The sequence below is a fragment of the Cyprinodon variegatus genome, unplaced genomic scaffold (genome assembly GCF_000732505.1).
Source record: "Cyprinodon variegatus isolate N-32 unplaced genomic scaffold, C_variegatus-1.0 Scaffold985, whole genome shotgun sequence".
Taxonomy (NCBI): Eukaryota; Metazoa; Chordata; class Actinopteri; order Cyprinodontiformes; family Cyprinodontidae; genus Cyprinodon; species Cyprinodon variegatus.
Genome location: NW_015151438.1, coordinates 170786 through 194934, shown reverse-complemented (window position 1 = coordinate 194934; position 24149 = coordinate 170786). Strand labels below are relative to the sequence as shown.

Genomic DNA, 24149 nt, shown 5'->3' with positions numbered 1-24149 from the left:
TGCGCATGTTATGCATTAACTAGAAATGGCTTTTACAGATTTACAGAGATAATTAAATCAATAAGAGGCAAATATGTTTAATTATTTCTGAGTTTTACTAAGAAGTTAAAATCCTGTTAAAACTTTTAGTTTACCTCAACCCACTTCTGCTTCATTTGTGTGTTGCTCTGTTTCTTATTTTGGAGAGTCACTTAAACAAAACACAGCAGTCTTTCTAAAGATGACATGTTCTGTTGTCTTTCTCCTTTGAAGAGTGGTGAGAACGGGTCAGATCTTCTTAATATTTCATGAAACAGAAAGTAGTGTATTTTTACATAAAATGTACCATGATCAAATTAAAATTCAGTTAAATTTCAATTCTGTTTAATTATTTAAGGCCAATTCACATGTCAACACGTGTCATCTCAAGGCACCAGAAAAAACAGGGTTCACTCTATAATCTCTAAACAAAGGTGCCAATGGCAGCAACACTGCTGATATTTTTCTCCAGAATGGTATCACAGCCAAACAGGAACATTTGAGATGAATCTACGATGATGATAAAAAGCAGAGAGAGCATAAAGTTAGAAGTTGAACTAACAAATAGTACAGAATAGAATAAAAGAGACAGAATGAAGCAGAATGATGAGAAGTGCTCCCTATGTCCTCCAGCAGTCTAAGCCTATAGCAGCAGAACTATAGAGATAGCTCAGGATAACCTGATCCACTATAACTGGAAGCTTATTTAAAAAGAAAACTTTTATGCCTAGCCTTAATACTATGCAGATTTTATTATTTTGCAAGGCTCTTTTTTTTTTTTGTACAGTTGATATTGGTTTTTTTTATTTATTTATGTAAAGGCCTTTTCCATATCTTTTACCAGGGATTTTCCTCAGGGATTTACGTACATAGGCCAGGAGAATTTAAATGACCTAACAAATAATTACAGTTTTGAACACATGCTGAAATCTCCCTATTTAGTTGTCTTTTGAAATGCGTCCAAGTAAGACTAGCTTTAGACACAGTGAGCTTCCATTTCAGCTGATCCAGTATCATTGAATCTGCTATTGAGTGTCTACTCAAGTTTTCTCTCATTGAAACCAGTGAATACATTTTAGAAGTAGGTATATATTTAAAACCAAAGTCTGTTTCACAATGTTGCTGCAACCTCAGCACCTCTTACATTCAAAAATAGTGTTTGAATTTATAGTTTGTCAATCTCGTTGTCTCCACATCTTTAGGTTTTTGTTGCAGACTTCTTAACCTGTCATGTTTCCAGGCTGCGATAATGTGATTTGTGTGTGGAACGTTGGCACGGGCGAGCTCGTATACCAGCTCAGTGACACCCACCCGGACCTGATCTACAGCGTCGGCTGGAACAAGGATGGCAGCGCAGTGTGTACTGTATGCAAGGACAAGGCCCTGCGCATCATCGACCCCCGCAGGGGCGCTGTCCTGAAGGTCAGAGAGAAGGTCCACGACGGCACAAGGCCCATGAGAGCCGTGTTCCTCGCTGATGGAAAAATCCTGACCACGGGATTCAGCCGTATGAGTGAAAGACAGCTGGCATTGTGGGACACAGTAAGTGGCAGCTCCAGCACAGAGGTTTGCAGCAGAAATATTTGTTGTGTTACGGGTCACAGTTTGATACAATACAGTTTTGCTTGAATGTATACATTCTCTTCAAATGACCATGTTACAACCTAAAACTCCAGTTTATCTTACTGCAGTTTTCCATGGTAAAATAACTCGGATTAGTTATTTTGAATTTGATTTAATATGATATGTTTTTCAGTTGGTTTTCATATCCGTTCTATTACATTGAATCCTTCTGAACAAATGCTTTGTTGACCAATTTGGTGCTGCAATTTCAGCTGCTGGGTTATGTATTATATGTCTCGAAACAAAAAAAATGTTTCTTTTCTGATTATGTGCAAAAAGCATTCATTTTTAAGGGTTAACTTCATTGGATTTAGGTCCAGACTTTAACTAGGCCATTTGAACCTTTAAAATATGCTTTGATCTAAGTCCCTACAGACTATATACATAGTTTATCGTTATCCTGTTGGAAGTCAAGCCTCTTCACATGTCTATCAATTGTTTTTCAGCCTCTATTTCTTAATTTTGATCAGTTCATCGGCCTATGCTAAAAAGGTTTATCAATTAAAATCAAAGAGTATTTAGACTTAGTGTTGCGACACAACTAAAATTATTAGTTACGGGGTTTGCAATTAATCGCTTTTTTACTCGAAAATCATATTGACAAAATTAACCAGCTGGTATGTTCCGTCACTAATACTGAGTAAAAGACAGTCGTAATAATCAGTTGTTGCAGTAGTATTATTTTATACCTTTAGTGTTTCCATAGTTAGTTCAGGCTCTGTGAAGAAATTTAATACTTTCTTAATCAGCATCTTATGGCCAGAAACACATTGGCCTTTTTTACAATGATTACTAAGTAAAGCTTGGAAAAAAACTCAAGAAGTTTGGCTTTTATTGTAGAAGCTGTTAACTATTTGTCTAGCTTGGCAACATACAAAAGCAGGGACAGAAAAAACTTTTTTCTCCTCAATTATTAAATAAATAATTATATGAGCACAACAACACATAATTACTTTTAATCCTTCTATTTAGGTTATTCAACCCTCAGATTGGTTGCAAGTTCTAATATGTTAACATGATTTAGAAACTGCAGTTCTAAATCGATTAATTTCGATTCGATCTGTTTTTACAGTAATGGAAGTGGTTCAACTGTGTTTTAAAATACTCATGTATTTTATTTTTTCCTGTCATATGAAACACAAAGTGCAAACTTGTAAGTCAGTTTAAACTTGAGATGTGAACTAAAACTGTCTCAAAAGTGCAAACTTGTTTGTGAAAAGTGAAAAAGTGAAGCCTCACTCGAGCAAGCAGACGTGACACAGCGGGGTGTTTGCTGGTCAGCCCCCATTTGTTAATGTCCTCAGTCAACTTATTTGCTATTTTTGCAGCTATCTGGCTTGAAGTTATCTTGAGTGCATCTTTCCTGCTCATTTGAATGTGAACGTCACTCGCGTCACTATAAAACTAATCAATCTCATTCCCTAGACATCGATTTTGTAAAAATGTAAAGAAATCGATTCAAAATCGAATAAATCGATTTTGTTACCCAGCCCTAATATTGTCAGTAAGAGTTAGACATCTGCTGTAAACATAAGATAAAGTTCAATTTCTAATACTGACAGAACTATAACAATTCAGCTGCATAAAGCATTGCTTAACAGTTGCTATTCATGGTACAGCATTTAGTGCAAGTAACACATTTGCCGATGAGGCTGCTGTGTTTTGCTACCCTGTTACTAACAAATAATCCATGTTTCTAAACTTAGTTGCTTCCTAGCTTCCTGTACTATTCGCATTGCACTTATCATACCGACCGCTGACGCACTAAGCTTAAATGTTCATACCGATTTGAGGTATTCATTTTGAGGCATAGTTTATGAACTTGTATACCCCCAGTGGACAAACACCTATGATGCCGCTTGTCTGTCAGATTTACGAGAGTACAAAGGTTCCTGCCTGGGATTTTGTGTTGAGTGCGTTTATAAGAAAATTTAATTAATTCCGTTCATTTTTTATGTTTTAAAATGTTTCTACTTATTTATTCAAAACAAATGTGTTAAATTCCCAGCCCTAATTACACTGCCTGCGCAGCGTGGCGGGTGGACGGCCATTTTTTTGGACACAGAAGCCAGACAGCAGTCAGTTTACACATTGCTCCATCAGGAAATTGAACACAGTCGATCAAATACTGGGGTGTATACAACAACGTGGGTGATTAAAACATGATTAAATATTATACACTGAAAAATAAGCATCAAACATAGTTTCTTTGCACTCTGTGTCCTCACTCATTTTAGAATCTTGATCATGAAATAAAATATCTGGGTAGGAAAATTCAACATACGGTAATCATTTTGTCTGAAACTCTTTTTATCACTGACTTATTGCACAATCAGTGCACTGTTCATTGATGGTTCTGTGCATGGTCCTCTGAGCTTAGCAGCAGGGTGAAAGGGGCACTGTAAACACCAGGTTCTGTAAATGGATTCTCCCACCTGAGCTGTCTATCTCTGCAGCTCATCAAGAGATCCCATGACCTCCTTGGATTATAGCAACCTGCTAACAGTCTGTCAATTTAGGAGGTTGTTAATGAATGTCTAAAACACTTGAAACCCATGCGTCCTTTACCTTCCGCATTCTTAATTAAACACCACTGTGTTTTGGTAATAAACCCCATTAAACTACATTTTAATGTTTTGTAAATGCCTTTTGAAAGAAGCATTCCCTGGTCAAAAAATTCATCCAGTATCCTTGCTCTGTTTGATTATCATTTTCAGTTCTAAAAGAAACTATTTCCGTTTTCCAGAAAGATCTCTCTGAACCAATGGCTGTTCAAGAAATGGATACAAGTAATGGAGTTCTTCTTCCCTTTTATGACCCTGACACCAACATGGTCTACCTCTGTGGAAAGGTAAATACAAAGCAGCTTTGAAAGTAGAATATACTCTTTCTTTATTTTACAAACAAATAAATGTGATTTCTCTTCATTTCAGGGGGACTGCACTATCCGTTATTTTGAAGTGACAGATGAGTCCCCATATGTTCATTTCCTCAGTTTATACAGCAGCAAGGAGCCTCAGAGAGGCGCAGGATTTCTTTGTAAAAGAGGTGTTGATGTCAACAAGTGTGAAATTGCCAGGTTAGTACTTTTAATCTGCTCTCATTTTGCTCTTGTCACTAATATGTCTACAATCCTTTGCTAAAACGGGTCAATAAATTGCAGCAAAGTAAAATCTCACACAGAATTTCCACCATAATTAATAAACAGACGACATGAGGAACTTCCTCGCATATGCATGGTTTCAAGCGTTTTTTTTTTTTGTTGTTTTTTTATAGATATAGTTGTAACTTCTGAGTTACTCCTCTTCCTCTAGATATGGCTAAGTTTAGAAAAAAAAAACAATGATTGCAAAATGTCCTTGTATGATTTTAACATTGCTCTCTATGCCACTACTGTCTTGTCAGATCACATCTGTTGTCACCACTTTAACAGCTACAATGGTTTTGACTTTATGTGCATTATTCCACTTCCACAACTCACTTGTACCACTAGTTGAAGCCAAGACTGATTTGTTATTAACTTGCAATCAGTAATTTCATGTTTACTTGCAGATTCTATAAGCTGCATGAAAGGAAAGTGGAACCCATTTCAATGACTGTACCACGCAAAGTAAGTAACACCCCCTGTTTTTAAAAGAATGATATTAGAATACCGTATTTTCTGGACTGTAAGCCGTGCCAATGAAATTTTTTGAAAAAAAAAAAAGGAAACGTACATATATAAACCGCACTGACGGCAGCGGCGCCACCAGGGGGTGACCACGGCCACCCTGTGCTATGCCCTGGCCTCCCCACTCGCCAGTGTGAATTGTAGTTGCATCATTTTAGCATTTTATCCCATTCTATACAGCCAGTGACGTAACATTAAAAAAAATATCACACAATAAACCAAGATATGAGTAGGTGTTTACTTAAGGCAGGTTTACCATAATAGTAGATTCAAACCCTGAAATTATGGCTTTTAGTTTCAATGTGCCCAAGATTTTTAGTGGCCCCATCTGGCCACCCCTATGAAATATTCCTGGAGGCGCCACTGTGCACCGGGCTATAAACCGCTGATATCTACTGAACTGTCTCCCACCAAATCTGTAGGGGGAGCTCTACATATAGCCCTTAGAGTAGGGTTGAAGAAAGCTAGCTCCTGTTAGCTTGTTGGCTCGGAGCAGTATGAGCTTCTACTGAAAGATGGGGCTTTGTCAGCTCTTTATTTCAGTGCTGCAGGAGTTGAGCCCAGTCTCTTCACTGGTTCAGCAGCTTTAATGCCTCAAATAAATGTCAAAATGTGTGAATTTGGGATATTTGTTCTCCGTCGTCCTTGCTACTGGCAAGTTTTTGTGCTAAATAAAAATTAGCTCCTTATTCTTTCATTTCCAGCTTTGATTTCTCTCTCTGGCAGTTGGGGAAAAAATCGACAGAAAAGCTCCACCTTCTTATAAGCCGTTGGTTCAAAGGCTGGGGAAAAAGTAGCTGCTTATAGTCCAGAAAATGTGGTAAATGTAAAGATGTATTATTTTCTAAATATGTCTGTCTGATGTCTTTTTTTATTTTGCCCCAATAGTCAGATCTTTTCCAGGGAGACCTTTACCCAGACACTGCAGGCTTGGAGCCGGCTCTGTTGGCAGATGAATGGATCGCCGGGCAGGACGCACCACCTCTGCTTGTCTCTCTTAGTGGCGGGTACGCAGCGCCTCCATCCAAACAAAGAGACACCATCAGAACCAAGCCCAAGCTAGGTTCTCAGGATTCTGGAGCTGCCACAACAACAAGTGTAGCAGCAACTCCCACATCCACAGCTACCTCTGCCACCAAAGAAGCGGAAGAAGAGACCACTGCACCACGAGTGTCCACCAGGGAGACGGATGGAAACGGCGAGAGGCCGAGGAAAGAGGTAACGTTGTCAGCCCCGGTCAGGTAATCTTTCCGCTTGGAACGGCTTTCTGATTTGTTGCTCTTCTGTGTTTCAGGATGAAATGTTGAGTGAATTGTTAGCAGAGATGAAGGCGTTACGAGCTGTTGTGCTCGCTCAGAACCAGAGGATTGAACTGCTGGAGAGGCAGCTGGCTCGCATCGAAGACGGCGACGTTTGAGGAGGCTTACTATTGACTACACTATAGACTGTAGCCTTACCAGTCTTAAAAATATCCTAATGCTTTGTTAGCGTTAAAAACTGTGAATCACTGTGGCTTCCAGCTGCTATGATTAGGGCTGAATTGTCCATGTAACTTTTTTTTTAAAGTAGGGTTTCATCTGCATAGAGTGATATTTATAGCAAAACTGAATGATCCCTTAGCAGTTATTGGATGGTACATCTATGAGCTTATTAAATGAATGTTTTCATTCAGTAAGACTGCTCACTTATTTTAATCGAAAGGTAATAATAATCATTTTGTGAAAAGTTGATGAAGGTTGCCTTTTAAAGCAACCGATTAATTACCTCCCAATGTCTTTTCTCCTGTCGCTGACTCATAAACACCACCCCTAGGGTTTATTAATCAGGTAGTTTTATGTTGCAAAATTCTCAAGTCATGGTTCTGACTTTATCAATGGCTTGTCCTTCATCTCTGTCTTCTTTATAGTTGCATTCAGATTTATGAACCCGGAGTCTCAGTATACTGTGTGAGTGATCAGTGGTGAGAATGTTGTTGAATATTTATGTGTTGTCATAATGTGTTGTTGGTGCAGTAAGCAAAAAAGAAAAAAAGGTCAAGCACTATTGAATTGGTGTGTTTAACGAGGACATTGGATGTGTTTGTAGGCCATTGTGAGGTTCAGAGCTTGATTGCTATCATGCATATCTATTCATAACCGTTTTACTAACAGGAAATCAACATAAAGCAAAACATTTCCATACATTTGCAACAGAATATGTATTTGTGTTAAAATACGTAAGGCACTTTGAGTTATGTCGTTTTATTTTTGTTTTTAATCTCTGAATATTATTTTAGAGGCATTAAAATGTCATTTATGTAGCAGTCAGGGATAGGATAACTTTTGCATTCCAGTTTAGCCCTTTAATGCTTTCATTCTGTATGCACTGACCGCCTAACACTGATATGAACAACAGGTTTAACGAGACTTCGATGTAATAACTGACTAAAACGTTCATATTTTGTACAAGAAAGCCTTTGATTTACACTAATGTTTCTTTCATGTTCTAGTTCTGATTATTCTTGAATACTGTGTTAATTGTTAAATAGATGATGAATGGAATTTGTTTTTAATCCAACTTTCATTCTTATTAAAATCTTGCATACATGACTTGTCCAGTTCATCTGACTCTAAAAGTTGAAATGAGTACATTGGAACCACATATTTGGAGAAACCTTGGTATCAGAACAAATACTATCTGCAGAAAACGAGTGTTTTTAAGGGAAGTTAAAATATTTTTAGTGTTTATAAGAGTTTCATAAGGCTTTTTTATTCTGATCTTTTTCTAGTCGCTTGGTTTGGTAGCTTAGGTGTTGAAAACAAAAGTGGGGAAAACATCTTCTAAATGATAGTTTATCTGTTATAGCATTGTTAGCAAGGCTCATACCAAATTTACTAGACCACCCTCGCAATCTGCAGTTCCAAATTGGTCCATCTGGGCAGCAGAGGTGTCAAATAAAGTAAAAATACTTCATTACCTTAAATAGAAATGTTTTCGATCTATACACTTTACTGGAGTAATAATTTTAACTTCTACTCACATTTTTTTGGGGGGCAATTTTCTATCATTTCTACTCCTTGCATTTTAAAAATAGACTTGTTAGTTTTGTTTCATTTAAGCTCATTTTCATTATGGCCTGTTGGTATTAAAACAAATAAACATCAAAATTATTAGTTTAATCCAGACAATTTCTTTGTTATTGGACTCGGTGCTGCACCAACTTGTTTGCCACATACCAAAATATATAGTTTTTCAAGATGATGTACAATTAAATTTCAAACTGTTACCATTAGTTATAAAACCTCAAAAAATTAAGTATAAGGAAGTTATCATCCAGAAATGTTGAAAAAATATCCTTATATATAGAGTAGAGGGTTTAAAGCCTCTATCCTTAACATTTTTCTGTTGCATTACTTTTACTTTTATAAGTAGTTTTAAAAATGGTACTTTTAAATAAGTAAAAAGTTAAGTTGAAATTCTAACTTCTACAAAAGTGTTTTTAAAAATTAGTAATTTTTCTTCTACTTTAGTAATAAATATTAATACTTTTGACACCTCTGCTGGGCAGTGATTTACTTCCTAGGACAAAATGCGACAGATGGTAAACTGCTTTGCACCCACTGCAATAAAGTCTCTAAATAGGGGAGTTTTAAAATTTCTTTGTTATAATCTCTTTTGTTTTTTTTATGAGCTGTTGTTCACTTTGTTAATGTGTATGTATGAAATTACTTACTGCAAAGGAAATTGTTCTGTTGCACGCACAAGCTACCCCAATGTGTTACACCGGTGAACATGAAGGTAACTAATCTAAAATGGATTTTAGCCTTACTACAGATAAAACAAGTTAAAATGGTTTTTTTTGTTTGTTTTTTGTTTGCCGTCCAAATTTCAGTAGCTTGCAATACAAAACAGATCACGTCTTTACAAATATGTTTTCGATAAAAGGTGATTATTGTCTCCTAGAGTGTAACAGCAAAACTGAGGAATCTTGTTTGATCAAGCCAGTTTGAGTTTTTGAATTTCTGTGCTTCATTTTTTGGAGGATATTCTAAATTTTTTTTTCTCTAGAAGAGCCTTTTTATCCCTTAAATACTTGAATTGTATAAACAAATTTTTTTTTTAATATTGATAAAAATTCAACTAGACTACATTATGATTAGTCACTTAACTTTGTGTTATACTTTGTTCGAAATGATCTTTGGTTTACAATTATGTCTCTTTTATGTTGAGTTTTTAGTAATGTGTTTGAGATCTGATCATGCTTATGTATACAGTTTTCAAGTGTGTCAATTGTTAAAAAGCAACTAAATGTTTTTTGTAATTAAAAATTCCATAACATGCTTCGGGATATTAGAATTTTTTAGGGAATTTAGTGAGAGTGTGTATTTTAAAGAACAGTTTTCTTTAAGATAGTTAAAATTAACTATCTTAAAGAATATTTAAGATATCTAAAGAAAACTTTAGAGCATGAAAGCATAAAAAACTTCAAACCACATGACTTGTTGCTGTTCTGATCAAGACTGAAATTTCTATATGGTTTTGGTGAAACATGGTATTATCTGCATCGAGTAAAATATATAGCTAAACTAAATAGTTTTGCAGTAGTTATCTGATGATGCAACTTCGTGTTTTCAAATGCTCAAAGGTAAGTATAAACGCAGTTAGAATTTTAATATTTATGTTGTGAGTTACTGAAAATCCCAATTCTTAAATACAGACCAATTTCAGCACCGTTTTTCAATTTTTGCTTCTATACCATGAAGTTATAATCAAATATGCGTAAAACATGGCGTCATCTGCATAGAGGGAAATTTATAGCTAAAGGATATAATGGTAAGGATATGAACAATTTAGATTTATATAACTGATGTACCACTTTAAGCTTATTTGAAGTGTTCATTTTCTGTCTTATTCGCTGAAAAGTGCTTATATCATGAAATCACTGTCCATTAGGGGATCATTCATGTAGCTTGTGATGTGTTTAAGCTCATCTTTATATTTTGCGCTTTAAAACATGAGTGGATGCTCATTTTCCCTCATGTCCAACAGTTAGTGATCAGTTTTAAGGTTGAATACACAATAATAATGTATTTGCCTATGTTCATTGTTTATTATTAGTAAACTGGAGTTAGTCTATAATGCAACAATGCCTTCTCGATAAAGTGTTCGGTTAAACTAACCCAAGGAGTGAAGGGAAAGATTTGACAACACGGTGCAGCTCTAGCTTGCAAAAATCTAGGAATTTGTTTGAATATGGGCTGGATAGTGGTACAGTAGGTAGCTGCCTTGTAGCAAGAAGGTCTTTCTGTATGGAGTTTGAATGTTCTCCCTGTGCATGCATGGGTTCTCTCTTGGCACTCCGGTTTCCTCCCTCAGCCCAAAAACATGACTGTTAGTTTAACTGGCTTCTCTAAATTGGCCACAGGTTGAGTGTGTGTGTGCATGGTTGTGTCTTTGTGTGTCTCTCTGATGCCCTGCGACAGACTGGCAGCCTGTCCAACGTGCACCCCGCCCCTCGCCCATAGACTGCCAGAGATAGACACCGGCTCCACTGCAACCCTGACAAGGACTAAGCGGGAGAAGATTAACAGATGCATGGATGTTTGGATTACAAAAAAAAGGAAGTGAACCTAAATGAATGCAAATCAAATCAAAATACATTAAACACTGACTGGTGTTCGAAAGCAAGCGTCTTTGTTGTTTCTTTAAACAGATACACAAAGAAAAATCTGTGGTCTTACAAAACAAAGCTCAGTCAGTCAACTGTACAAACCACTGAAACAAGTTCCTTCTTCATCAGAGAAAGTTTTAAAAAAGAAAAGATTTGACATGACCACAGATTATAAATTATTGCTTGCCGTATTTAGAAACATTTCTAGAAACTAGTCCATCTGAAAGCTATTCAGGTAGATCTTGATTTAAAAAAGCCATAGTCCTAATTTAATATATATTGTCAAACTAAAAGAAAAGGTGTATTAAAGTGAGCAATGCATTAAAGAGAAAACTTTTTCATTTGAATTATAATTCAAAGCTAAGATATTTTTGTATTAACTTAGCCTTAAAATCTGTAAAGGATGAGAGAACATTGTTGCACAATCTATTTTTATTTTAACATATTTTACAAGTGTACAGTGAGTGTTACTGTAAAGATTTAAATGGAGCCGCCATCACACAGTGCAGAGAATATGTGAGCCTGGGCAGCCTTGCAGAAACAGGATGTGGCTAAGTCGTTTCAGAAGCTCTGAAGTTTAAACTCTTTGCTTTTAGAAGGTTTCAGGTTTGCAGATGCAACAATGAAGATCTCTTTATTTATTTAATCTTGCACCAATTTGATCTTTGGTTCATATGGCATCAATCGACAAGGTGTATTTTGATAGCATTAAAATTGTATGAAGACTTGTTTTCTAAACTTTGTTCACTTTAGAGATGAGTTGTTTGCCCGAAAAAAAAAAATAAATTGAAATCCTAACAGGAAATACACCATTTAATTAAAAAAAAAAAGTATTTCTGCTGTTCCACAAGACTACCTGCACCTGTTTCACTAGTTTGTACAACAACTCTGCCTTGAAAGAAACAAACAAAATCTAAAAAACATGTTCCTCTTTCTATAAATAATTGTGCATTTACATATATTTGCTCTTCACCACACCCTGCTGCAAGTTTCTCTTTAATCTGTGCATGCAATCCTTCCCCAAGTCTCCACCTACCTCCAACACTTCTCAGCTTTTTTTTATTCACCTCATACAATGCATCGCTCCCCCCTTCCTCCCTACTGCTCTCTTCTCATCTGCATACATGCTGTGACTTTTTTCAAACGCACCCTTGCTGATATGTAAGCTAGACCCAGTTGCATTGCAAGTGTTTAGTCTTTCGCGCCGCAAACCGTAGACATATCTTTTCCAGACAACTTTGGTGAGTTTTTTTTTTTTTTTTTAACAGTTTACCATATTGGTGTTTTATCTGATGAATTCACAGTTTTGTATCTGTTCCTTGTTCATGTAGGTCATTTCTTACTATGAAAAAACTGAAATACAAACTACTACTACTCCTACTATTTATTCTAGTATTCATTTATATAGCCTTACTTACTGCTTTGGTTTCCTGAGCTATATATGAATGTTTTGTATCATAGCAGGCTGACTGGGGGTGCACAATTATCACTTTGACAGGAAACCAGCAGCCCTGAGAGCGGTCTGTCGAACTTCCTGTCTTTCAAGTTATTGCAGACAGCACAAAGGGTGAATACAGTACCGACATTGTAAGTAAGTATATTACAGTTTGCTTGTAGTTGTTTTAAAATAATAATAAGCGATTATCCAATTATATTTTACAGTGTGTGATATTTTCCCACAAATAAGCTAATTATACATTCAATTCAATGAATTTGATAAATAAAATAAAAATGTTTTAGCAAAGTAATCACATCGATCAAAATAAGAGTTAAATGGTTATTTGCTTTTCTTATGTCGATGTTTTCTAGGCTATAAAATAAAACACACGGATGGATCGTCTGATGACAAGTTCAGTGTTCCCTTGAAAGTTCCAGGAGTTTTTGACTGCACGGCTCAGCTGAAACAAACACATTTAAGTTTTCTTCTCAATTAACAAAAGGTTTGACGCAAAGGTAATTTATAATTGTAGATTTTACATGCACAACATTATTAATCGTCATTTGTGGCTTATAATGTTCAAATTTTAATCGGTTTCCAATCTAAAAGTGTGCATGATGTGAAAAAACTACAGATTTGTCTTCGCTTCATTGCCGCAGTTAAACATGAGTACGTTTTGACAACAGGATTCAACCAAAGTTAACAGATTGTACCTAAGAGGAGTGCCTGATTAAATAAAAAAAACTCATTCAAAAACATATTTGCACTGTTATAAACTGACTGAGCAGCTCTTGCTCTTGAGCAAGGCAGAAAGCAGGCTTTCTTTTATGGTAAGGTAAATACTAGTCTAACCAAACTAGAAGTTTGTTATAGCTAATGTTACCTGTACTGAAAATCGCTTTGTTTCATTTCCAGACACCAAAGTTACAATTAGCAGAATCTCTCATAAACATTTGAATAATATGGAAGTTTTTTTACTCCAGTTTATGAGGACCAGCATCCTGCAACCTTTAGATCATCCTTGGTCTGACACATCAGAAAAAAAGAAAATGGCTGAATTACCTCCTGAGTATGTGGTCAATTTCACCTGAGTGTTTAGATTCATCTAATTACTTGATTCAGGTGTGTTGGACCAAGGATACATTTAAAGGTTGCATGATACCAGCCATTATGAACTGGAATAGCTGACCTCTATGTTAGCAGATAATTGAGTTCTTGAAGTATTTGTTTGGCAGCAGTTTCTAAAACAAAAATTTCTTTTTTCCTGGACAACATCAGTCCATACAATGAAAAAAATATTGCATGAAATCCAGTTTATGTGTTATTTATTCAAGATTAAAGGTTCCAAATTTAATTATCACCTATTGTGAAAAGGTACATTAATAGTTTAAGCTAAAGCTATGGCTTTAGCTTAAATGATAAACTTAAAGCATAAACTGAACTTAAGCTATGATCATAGCTTAATAATTAAAATACTATATCGTATACATTGGTTTTTTTTTGTTTTATTTTAAATGGTCCAAGTCTTTCACATCTTACTGGTGGTGATTATTTCTATAGCATCTTCTGTTTGGTAATTCCAGATTAATTTATTCCAGAATGATAGGTAATTTTAAATTACCTATCATTCTGAAATTTAAAAAAAGAATTTCACAATTTTATGCACCTTTAAACCCTCATGTTTGCAAATAAATCTAGGCAGAAAACTGAAGTTGGAGGCAGTGCACCATCAATTATCTTCCTGATCCACACACAAACTGGAATTAAATGCATAAAATGTTTCCTGTCAAGCTATGAATTGTAAACCAGAACCATGTAGACATCATGCAATAGTCAATATGCAGCTATAGATTTTTTTAATCACTTTTTAATCACTTTAATCAGCCAGGAATATAATTGATGATGCACTGCCTTCAAGCTCACTTTTGTTTATGATAACTGTCTTCTCTTAAAGTTGCTTAAAGGTGTAAAAAATCTGCTTTGTTCTTGTCCATTCTTAACCTAGATTGAGCGTATGGAACTAACTAACCCAGAGAGCTTTCTACAACTTTTAAGATGTCTGCAGCTTAAAACCTTTATTTAGGACCCAACCTTAAAGATCCTTGTTTTTACATAAAGCAACATTAGACATTTTTATTCATTTAAACCCTTTACAATGTCCCTTTCCCTTCCATTGTGAAAACTAAGACCAAGAATATTTTTCTTTAACTAAACTGTTATTTTTATCTTCATGTCATTTCACGAAATATATTTTTTTTGCAATTGGCTTGATGTTTTTTTTTAATATATATATGTATATATATATACTTAAGGCAAATCATTAGAGAAAATGTGAGATAACATATAAACATATACATTTGATGGTTAATTTCTCATGGAACTAAACAACCAATAAATGTGTTGTCCAAGACTTTTTCTAAAGTTTTTTATCTGAATTTCAAATGTATAACTTTTTCTAAAGCTCTTTTCTCTCTTCACTGCAGGAAAATGACAGTAAGTCCAGCCACTAGAACTGTGGTGGTTCTTTTCGTCACCCTGGTGATCCTAATTGTACTGCTTATTTTCTTGTACAAAAAATTAAACAGGGAGGCAAACAATGAATATACAATCAGAGAAATCGTATACAAGGAGGGTGGGGTCAGGGATCGGGTTAGAGGGGCAGTATTAGCTGTGGAAAGTCATCTTGGCATCCAGCTGTGGCCTGAAGGCAACGATGAAGAGGAAGACATGCAGGACGAGCAGGATGAGGAGAGAGACGTGGAGAATGGAGATGGAGAAGAGAGGAGTGATGGGAGTGATACAGATGGAGAGGATGAACAAGAGGGGGACAGTGGGGATCACAGTGCTGGCTCATTCCCAAAAGAAGGCGATAACTCCAGTGTGAACAGTTCAGAGGCAGGTGAGGAAGATGAGCTCATGGATAGTAAACCAGAGTTAAAGGAGGAGAATAAAATTGAGGAAAAGCAGGAAAAAGAGGTAAAAGAAGAAGGTAAAGCAGAAGCAAGCGGTGGGACTGGATTGTTGATCGACCTGAAGCAGTTTTCTGGTAGTGCTATTTGGTCAGAAGAGGACGGAGGTGAGGGCCGGGCTAGTGATGTGACAGCACTGTAAAACGACAAGTAAAACTGGGAGGGACAGAAAACTTTTTAATAAAGAAGACGAGATCACAGATCAAATTAAGACATAGTGAAGCATAGAAATAAAACTAGAAAAACAGCATAAACTTAGTTCAATTCTTCTCATGTTACATATTTTATCTTAATGCCGTGATGGCTGAATAAAGCTGTTATATATATCCAATTGGATGTTCCTTGTAAAGATTGTGTAAAGTTTGTCATCTGTGACTTTGAAATGTTTTTTAATGCTTTAAATGTTTTCTGCAAACTTAATAGAAATCTAAAGTCAGAGAATATTGTATTTCTATTTTCTCACTGTTGTTTGCTGTAATGTGTAAACGTAATGTCTTCAGTTCAGTTTTTAAAGCGGAAATGAAAATAAATACATTAAGCTTTTCTATGTAAACTAATTAAGAAAATGTACTTAAAGATTATATCACTTCTCTTATAAGGGATTGTAGAACAGTGAAAAACTGCTAAAAAAAAGGTAACCAATTTAACAATATATGTTAAAGATTTTTTTTTTTTGTTTCTGTATCATCAGGGAGTAACATTTTAAAACAAAACAACATGTCCAACAACTGGCTGCATAACATGCAGCGTTCAACGTTATTTTTTGCTACAACATAAACCAAACCACAAATGTAACTTTGTGTTCCCATTCCATAATTGTTGAATAAAATGTTGAAAAGATTTAAAACATTTCTATTTATTTTTATCTTTTTTTTTTTTTTTTTTTTTTTACAAGTTATCAAAACATATTTATATATCCGAACAAGGTTCCCCTTTTGTGATAAAAACAACATATTAACGCGACATCAACATGATAGATGATGAATGCCGAAGATTCAGAGGCGTGCTGCACTGGGGATGTAGCTCAGTGGTAGAGCGCATGCTTCGCATGTATGAGGTCCCGGGTTCAATCCCCGGCATCTCCACAAATTGTCGTTTTGCTCAATTTTATACCAATCATTACGATTATTTGAAACAATTGTCTGGCAGCAGATAAAATCCACAAACTTCTCCCGTTCCTGGGCGAAAATGTGCATAAATGCTAGCAATGTTCATAATTCCTATTGGTCAAAGAATCTCTAGCTCGAATCTGATTGGATGCGGTGCAAATATTGGGAAGAAAGCGTTATTATTTTCCGGTGAGGCTAATCAGAAGTAAGATGTTTATTAAAATATAAATTTAACAGATGCTATCAAATTCCTTAACACGTGTGATATGTCGGCAGTTCCTCTAAACAGTGAGCGCAGCATCGGAAAAAAATCAGCATAAACTACATGAACATAAAAGCTTTCAAAGTCCCAATCAGAGTATAATGTAACAAATATATAATGTTTGCTGCATCACTGTGAGCGTTCAGTCTGCATCTCCCCTCTCTCACCCGAACTTGACTGCTCCTAAGAAATGATTTCAACAGACGTCACTCATCTGCATAGGGAGTGAGATGCGAGCAGAGCCTGAAATCCTCAGCGCGTCTCTGACAGAAAACAAAAAAACAAAACATTGAACCCGCTGATTGCTGCATACATCAGAAAACGATCATGGAAGGTACTGTTTGCATGCACTGTCATTCATTTGCGCTCAGATCCGCATATTTTAGGCTGCAAGATGGATGCAAACCAGCCGTGCACAGGGATGCACGTAGAGGCGGCTGCAGGTCGCCTATAAACACCCGAAATGTTTACTGTTTTTATATAAGTATAAAGTATACATATATATATGAAGGCTGTTATGTTATTGTTTATTGTGTGTCTGCAGGAGTAGGATGTTACTAGCCTCCGCCGTGGTGGTATGGGAATGGCTGAACGAGCACGGACGCTGGCGGCCGTACAGCCCGGCTGTCTGTCACCACATCGAGGCAGTCATCCGGAGCGACCCGCGCTGTGGTAGCGTGGTCCTCGGCCAGGTGGACACTCGCCTGTCGCCCTACATTATCCATTTACATTCCATGCACCAGTTCCGACAGGACACAGGTGAGGCTGGAGAGGGACTGTGGGTGGATCAGTGGCATGGATGGAGGAGAAAGGCCTTGTTTTTTTTTCTATCCAGTTTTCTCTGGGTGGATTTTCTTGCAAGGATTGATGACTTGTTGCTGTTGTTTTCATTGAATACATAAATTGCATTTTTTTTTCTTTGCTCTAATACAACCTTCTTCGAAATAACCTACTATTTACATCTGGGGCCCATATGTGAAAACTAGCTTAGTGTTTTGATCTGCATGTTATTTAAAAATCCTACCTGGAATTATGTCCTGCACAGAGGCGTAGCCAGATATTTTTTATAATGGGTGGCCGAAAGCGGATAGGCCCCAGAACCTCAGGGTCAATTTACACTATTACATCCATCCATCCATTCATCCATCCATCCATCCATCCATCCATCCATCCATCCATCCATCCATCCATCCATCCATCCATTTTCTAACACTAGAGGCCTGCGCGGGACACATTTTCCAGTCCCGCAGCGTTCAGTCCCGCTCCCGCAAAGAATTATGATTTTCAGTCCCGCCCGCACCTGTAATAGTTTGTCCCGCTCCCGCCCGAAATTCCTGCATGATTCTGACTTTCGCCTACTGCTCAAGGCAATTCGTTTCATTAGTTTGAGGAATTAAACCCGCAGTGCTTCGCTGAGGACATTACTGGCTGATTCTTCACCGCATAGTGCATGACAAGCGTAAGGTGGTGCTTCACAGCAATACCCAACTAATCTACCAAAATCTACTACTAATCTAATATACTGTGCATAATCTTATATGCCACTTATCATCACGTTCACGTATGAAATAAAAATATAATAAGTTTTAATTAATAATTTTAAACACCGTATGATGGAGCCCCACCCAGCCCATTGTGATGTATATATATGATAGACATAGGCTGATAATTATGACTTTATTTTACATGACTTTTACTTTACAACACGTTTTTAGTTTTAGGACTGCCGCTTTATCACCGCTCCCGGTGATAAGTGGGGTCGCGAGGGGTGCTGGTGCCTATCTCCAGCTGTCTACGGGCGAGAGGCGGGGTCCACCCTGGACAGGTTGCCAGTCCATCGCAGTGTAACACAGAGCCAAACAACCACCCACGCACGCATGCACACACTCACACCTAAGGAGAATTTAGAGAAGGCAATTAACCTAACAGTCATGTTTTTGGACTGTGGGAGGAAACCGGAGTACCCTGAGAAAACCCACATATGCTCAGGGAGAACATGCAAACTCCATGCAGAAAGACCCCGGGCCGGGAACTAAACCCAGAACCTTCTTGCTGCATAGTAGTAGTGCTACCCACTGCTCCACTGAGCAGCCCCCAATTTACATTATTGCAACAGGAAAATTAACAAGCACAACATCCATATTTCCTACAGCCTTTGCTAACAAATAGACGCAAATATAAAAAAAAAAAAAAATCTGTGCTTTCTAGATAAATGGTATAGTGGATACAATTTTTTCAGGTTTTGAGTTCTGGTGCAAACATCTCTTACTTTGTCATTGCTTACCTACTTTTATCAACAATTCTGCATAAAATTGATATTTACAAGTACTAATATATACATAAATTAATGATTAAGGTTTTATTAAAATATTTATCTATGATTTCACTGAAGACTCCTAGGTGGCTTTCAGAGAAATATTGTTTTCTCTTTACCCCATATAACACAAAATCTAGTTCTGAAAAGAGCATGAAGTTTAATCTTTAATGTTAGTATATTGATGTGCACAATTAACCAATTTGTTTTTGTTGTAAAGTAGTTGTTAATATATGAAAAGTTAAAATAGTTTGAATATTCCACTTGAGAGTATTACTGCTGCCACCATCTGTATTGGGAAAAAAGTAGGGCTGGCCAATAATTAGCTAAGGGTGGCCATGGCCACTCCTGGCCCCCCATCTAGCTCCACCCCTGGCCCTGCGATGGATTGGTGACCTGTCCAGGGTGTACTCCGCCTCTTGCCTGTAGACAGGTGGAGATAAGCAGGGATAAGTGTGATGGAAAAATAGGTGGATGTGGATTTGTTTTTTTCCAGCTTTTTTATTGTGAATTCACAAGCACAGTGCAACGAAATGATCTTTCTTCATTTAACCCATCCCGCTGGGGATGGGTGGGCTGCCATTGTGCGGCGCCCAAGAATCCAAAGTGGCAGTCTGTGGGAGTGGGGCTTAAACTCTGCAATGCCCTATAGCCACTAGACCACACTCCCCCCTACTTATATTTTTATTCTTATGATTGCTGATCAGTTGTCTGTACTTTACTATTCTCAGTCAGATTCAGTCTGACCGGAGCACTTTGAGTCAGGAACTATGTCGAAATATGTGAGCCCAGACTGTATAAACTAAATCCTCATGCTCATACATATACATGGTTTGTTGTTGTTTTTGTTTTTTTTAATTGGGGGGGTATTAAACTGTGTTTAAGAGAGACAGTGATGAAATATAACTGAACTTCTCCCAAAGATGTATTTAATTTTTTTTTTCTAATCTTTTGCAGAGATTAAAATATTAAAATCTCTCCTTTGACACTGGCTGACAAAGACCTTTTTGTACTTTTCCAGCCCACAATAGAGATTCTCATTGTGCCCTAAACTTAAAGGGTAGAATAAAAATGGAGTTTCAGTACTGACAACAGAATGATAACATATGAACAGATTTTAAAAATGAACTGATGCATACAATACAGTCCGATTCCAATATTGCAAATGATGCGTTCATGTTTTGCTTCTTAGATTAACCAAGCCTACTTATAATATTATAAAATTGTTATACAAAAGGGGCTTAATATTTGTCAAAACAAAAGAGAAAGAAAAAAGGCTCAAATGCATTTGTGATTAAAAAAAACTATTTTGTATTCCTAAACATTTCTACCTCGGAAGCTCACTGGTCTGAAATAAATCAAAGCTCTCAGCCAGTCACAATCCAGAACAGGCCGTGTTGTTACCAGGGGCAAAATGTGTTTGCCCAGATTCAGAGCAAGTAAATAAACTCATGTTGATTTTTGTTACACACTGCTTGTTCAGTCCAAATAGCAATGCAGTAAATAATGTGTACCTCCTGTCATACAACATCATGTTCGTTGCTTAGTAGTCAGGAAAGATGACATCTCTGCAAGGCATAGTTTGGCTCTTTTGAGGTGAGGATGTGTCAAGTAGTCTAGTTATGAGCTGTCTGCATTTAACCTTTAGTGAACATTAATCAGTATGGAAGTTGGGGAGGAATTCTTTTAGAGAAGTGAAACTAACATCTAGTTTCAAGATTGGAGAGTCTTGGACATTTCCAAAGGAAATGCTGGCATTGCATTTCTTGTTCTTAGTTTATCTATGAAAATGCCAATTCTATCAGCTTTCAGGTATTTAGAACCAGGTGAAAAAAGAAAAGATGGTATGTAGTATCCATTCTGCCTATTCTAAATCCTAGTGAATGAAACACTAAAGCTTAGAGAGTTGTGTTTATAATCTAAAGATAGAAAAGAAAAAGAAGTGTTGGTATATTTCATTGTTTTCTTTGAACTGTGAGGTACATTAAAACTTGATTAGAACTCTAAGATAATCTGAACCATCCTCCTAATAGCTATGGAACCTTTGCCTGTGGTTTGTTTGCTCTTCAGGTACCCTTCGACCTGTACGACGTAGCTTCTACGATCCGTCTTCAGCACCGGGCCAAGGTTGGTTGTGGGAGTGGGAGAACGACGCTGGCAGTTGGGTCGCATACGACACAGAGGTGGGCATTGCCATCCAAGCAGCTTGTGACCGCCAGCAGCCCTGGTTGGACCTGGCGCCGCTGGGATTTTGCTATCTGATTGACTTTGAAAGCATGACCCAAATCAATGGGCAGACGCAGCGCTGCCGACGAGTCCAGAGACGTGCCGATCTGGCATACCCGCTGGTGTCCGGACCTTTACCCAAGTCCCATCTTGCATGGGGACCTGCATCCATACCTGGCTATGGAGGACTGCTCGGCATTGATGTTTCAGGTGTAGGCATGGGGATGAGGATGAGCAACAGTGGGACTGGAAACGGGAGTGCCTACCCAAGTGGAGCACTTCCTGCTTCAGCCATCACCTCTTTAGGACAACCCTGCGCCTGTCAGCAATGTATGTTGGTGCTAAGTCTCAAAGCAGGAACAATGTCCACTGCCCACACTCTGGGGAGAAGACCACCACAGACTAAGCCACCGAGTCCAAAATTAAGTAGTTACCCCATCCCAGGAAGTTCCTATTCTCTGACCCTCCCCCGACCCCCATCGTTGTCATCGAGATCTCTCTCTCCTCACAGGACTTCTGGACTTGGGGCTACTGGTGGTTACAATGTCAACAGTACAGGAGGGTTGGGTGTTATCGGTGCTGGTGGCGTTGGCAGTAACACCTTTGGGTATGGAAGTAGCTTTACACACTCGTTTTCCCTCCTCGGGCCAGCTACTGCTGCTCTCTCCATCTCCTCAACTCGTCCTCCACCTCCTCCTTTGCCACCTCCTCCTCCACCGCCTCCTCCACCCTCTACAGCTTCCTTTTCGGTCCCCATCCCTCCAACTCAAACCGTAGGCTCCTCCTCCCTCTCCGTTTCGTGTCAGGCCCCATCACAGCCAACCCCCGCCCAATCTCTCATCTCCACGGCCACCTCCACCTGCACACCGTCGCCTTCTGCCCGTGTTCTCGGACCAGTGTCTTCTTCTGGTGCTGCTGCCTGCTCAGCCCCCTTGCCACCAAGGTCTAGCCTCGCCGGCCTGAGTCGTCCTGCCCTGCAGCGTATTGCCATGGCTCAGTCACGCGCACTAATTGCCTCCGGGTGAGTAGAACAACATTCTTTCTAACTGTTTGTTTGGTGTGTTGTTGGTGTGTTTCAGAAAGTTGATTTTTCAGGAACATTTTGCCGAAGATGGGACCATTGGTTTCTCATGAACCAAATATTTTAGCCCTGTTCCTAACAGGTAATTTAGCTTTCCTTTGGCAGCCATGTTTTCCTGTTTAATCCAGGATTTGTTTAGATTGTTAAAGTGTCTTGGTAACTAAATGAAAAGTACCGCATATAAGACAATGTGCCGTGGTGAGCATTGGCGTCAGTTGGTCTGGATAATCTTAGCTCTAGCTCAGGAAGATTTTCATTAAGCCCCAGACATTTCCATTAAGAGAGCCATCCTATGATATTAAATAGGGAAGCATGAGATATAATCATTAATATTGGTATGAAACAATGTTGGTCATTTTGAAGCATATTGGTATTGGTCTGATTGCTGTTTTTGTTTTAGGAAGGGATCGGTCATGTGGTATTTGTTTTGGTGTCTGACAGTGATTGTGAAGCAGCAAAGGATTGTGGGTAATTAGCAGAAAAGTAAAATTAGCAGCACTGTGGTCGGTCTATGTGATTTTTGTAAGTAGCGGCTATTAGCCATTATGGTAATATGAATATCTATATGTCAATATCATCCTAGATTGTCGTACCGCTGCATTCCAAATATTAAAGAAGAAGGAAGTTTCGTAATTTTCCAGTTTTAGTGAATGCAACACAGGAAGGCTACGATCATTCAGAGAAAAAAAACTTTATGCAAGCTGGAACTCCTCTGTGTTCTACTGACAGCTCTGATGTGTTTTTGAGCAGTCACAAAAGTTGACAGGCGTTTCTTAAGTTGCGTCGACTGGCAGGCAGCAGTAGAGAAAAAAGTTATTTAAATCTTGCATGTCTTTGAATTTATGTCCTTTTCCTGAGACTGATATGGTATGGGATATCAAAATTACTTTGGCTATATTAATTGTTGAGTTAACAATCATTTAGTTAATATACTGTAGTACTGTAAGCATTATAATGTGATTCATGTGGGGAAATCTAATGAAAGGAATTAGAGCATCAATGCTCATTTGCGAGCGTTTAATCTTCACGACAGAAATCAGCAGGCTTTTTCATATCCATGGGAAAACAATGTTGGCTGTTCATTTTGAAGAAGCGGAGCTCTTTCTAGTCTTTCCCTCTAATTTGTAATACAAAAGTCTAATATTCATAGTCGGCCTTCTAAGTTCTCACGGTTCACAGTCTGAAAGGAAGCAAAGTCTAAAAACCTGTTTTGGTTGTCTCAAAATTGTTTTGAGACAACTTCTTAAAATATATTTATTTTTCAGAATGTGTCTTATGTTGTTTCTCAGGATCAAAACATTTAGTTAGGAATATATTTGCACAGCACAAGTTTTCAGGGTAATATATCAAACAGTGAGTGAAGTCTGTCTTGATGGGGGTGTTTTCACCATTTAGTCACCATTACTATCATTTCATACCAGTAAACAAAATGTTTTAGATGAATGAATGTTGATTTACCAAAAAAAAGACTGAATTTACTCAAAGGCTGGGTGCAAAGGTTACTCCTACAGTCCATTTTTATTGATTATTACTTGTCTGCTATGTCCCTTGGCAACAACAGATGGTTGTACAACAGTAAGGAGAGCTACCAAAGAGAGCCGCACTAAGCAATGGAAACAAATCATAAGAAACACAGTGTGTTCAAAAACTCTGTATTCTACACAGAGTGGCTGATGCCCTGCTGTTGTAAAAACAATGTAATGATTGTCAGGGAACGGTGTTTGTAGAGGAGGACCCAAATGCAGAGACGAGTTGGCAGAGGTGAATTTTAGTGGTTTAATAAGGTTTA

General features: G+C 37.7%; 1 protein-coding gene, 1 long non-coding RNA gene, 1 other non-coding gene and 1 pseudogene across 4 annotated transcripts in view; all 4 read left to right on the top strand.

Moving 5' to 3' along the window:
* LOC107100545 overlaps window positions 1-7896 on the top strand; it is a 15180-nt pseudogene extending 7284 nt beyond the window's left edge.
* Window positions 7897-12046: 4150 nt separating this feature from the next.
* Window positions 12047-16201, top strand: LOC107100536. Of its 2 annotated transcripts, none has more exons than XR_001482020.1 (4): window positions 12047-12202; window positions 12460-12552; window positions 12771-12914; window positions 14985-16201. It is a non-coding gene; the product is annotated as an uncharacterized LOC107100536 (long non-coding RNA). The 2 variants fall into 2 exon arrangements; XR_001482019.1 differs by having other exon boundaries at window positions 14883-16201.
* Window positions 16202-16381: 180 nt separating this feature from the next.
* Window positions 16382-16453, top strand: trnaa-cgc. The gene has a single exon. It is a non-coding gene; the product is annotated as a tRNA-Ala (tRNA).
* A 492-nt stretch (window positions 16454-16945) lies between these two features.
* LOC107100534 (E3 ubiquitin-protein ligase DTX4-like) overlaps window positions 16946-24149 on the top strand; it is a 21593-nt gene continuing 14389 nt past the window's right edge. The window contains exons 1-3 of the mRNA XM_015399053.1: window positions 16946-17073; window positions 17284-17498; window positions 21124-22300. Coding sequence (XP_015254539.1) covers window positions 17291-17498; window positions 21124-22300 — 1385 coding nt within the window. The 5' untranslated portion in view covers window positions 16946-17073; window positions 17284-17290. The remainder of the gene's footprint in view (window positions 17074-17283; window positions 17499-21123; window positions 22301-24149) is intronic.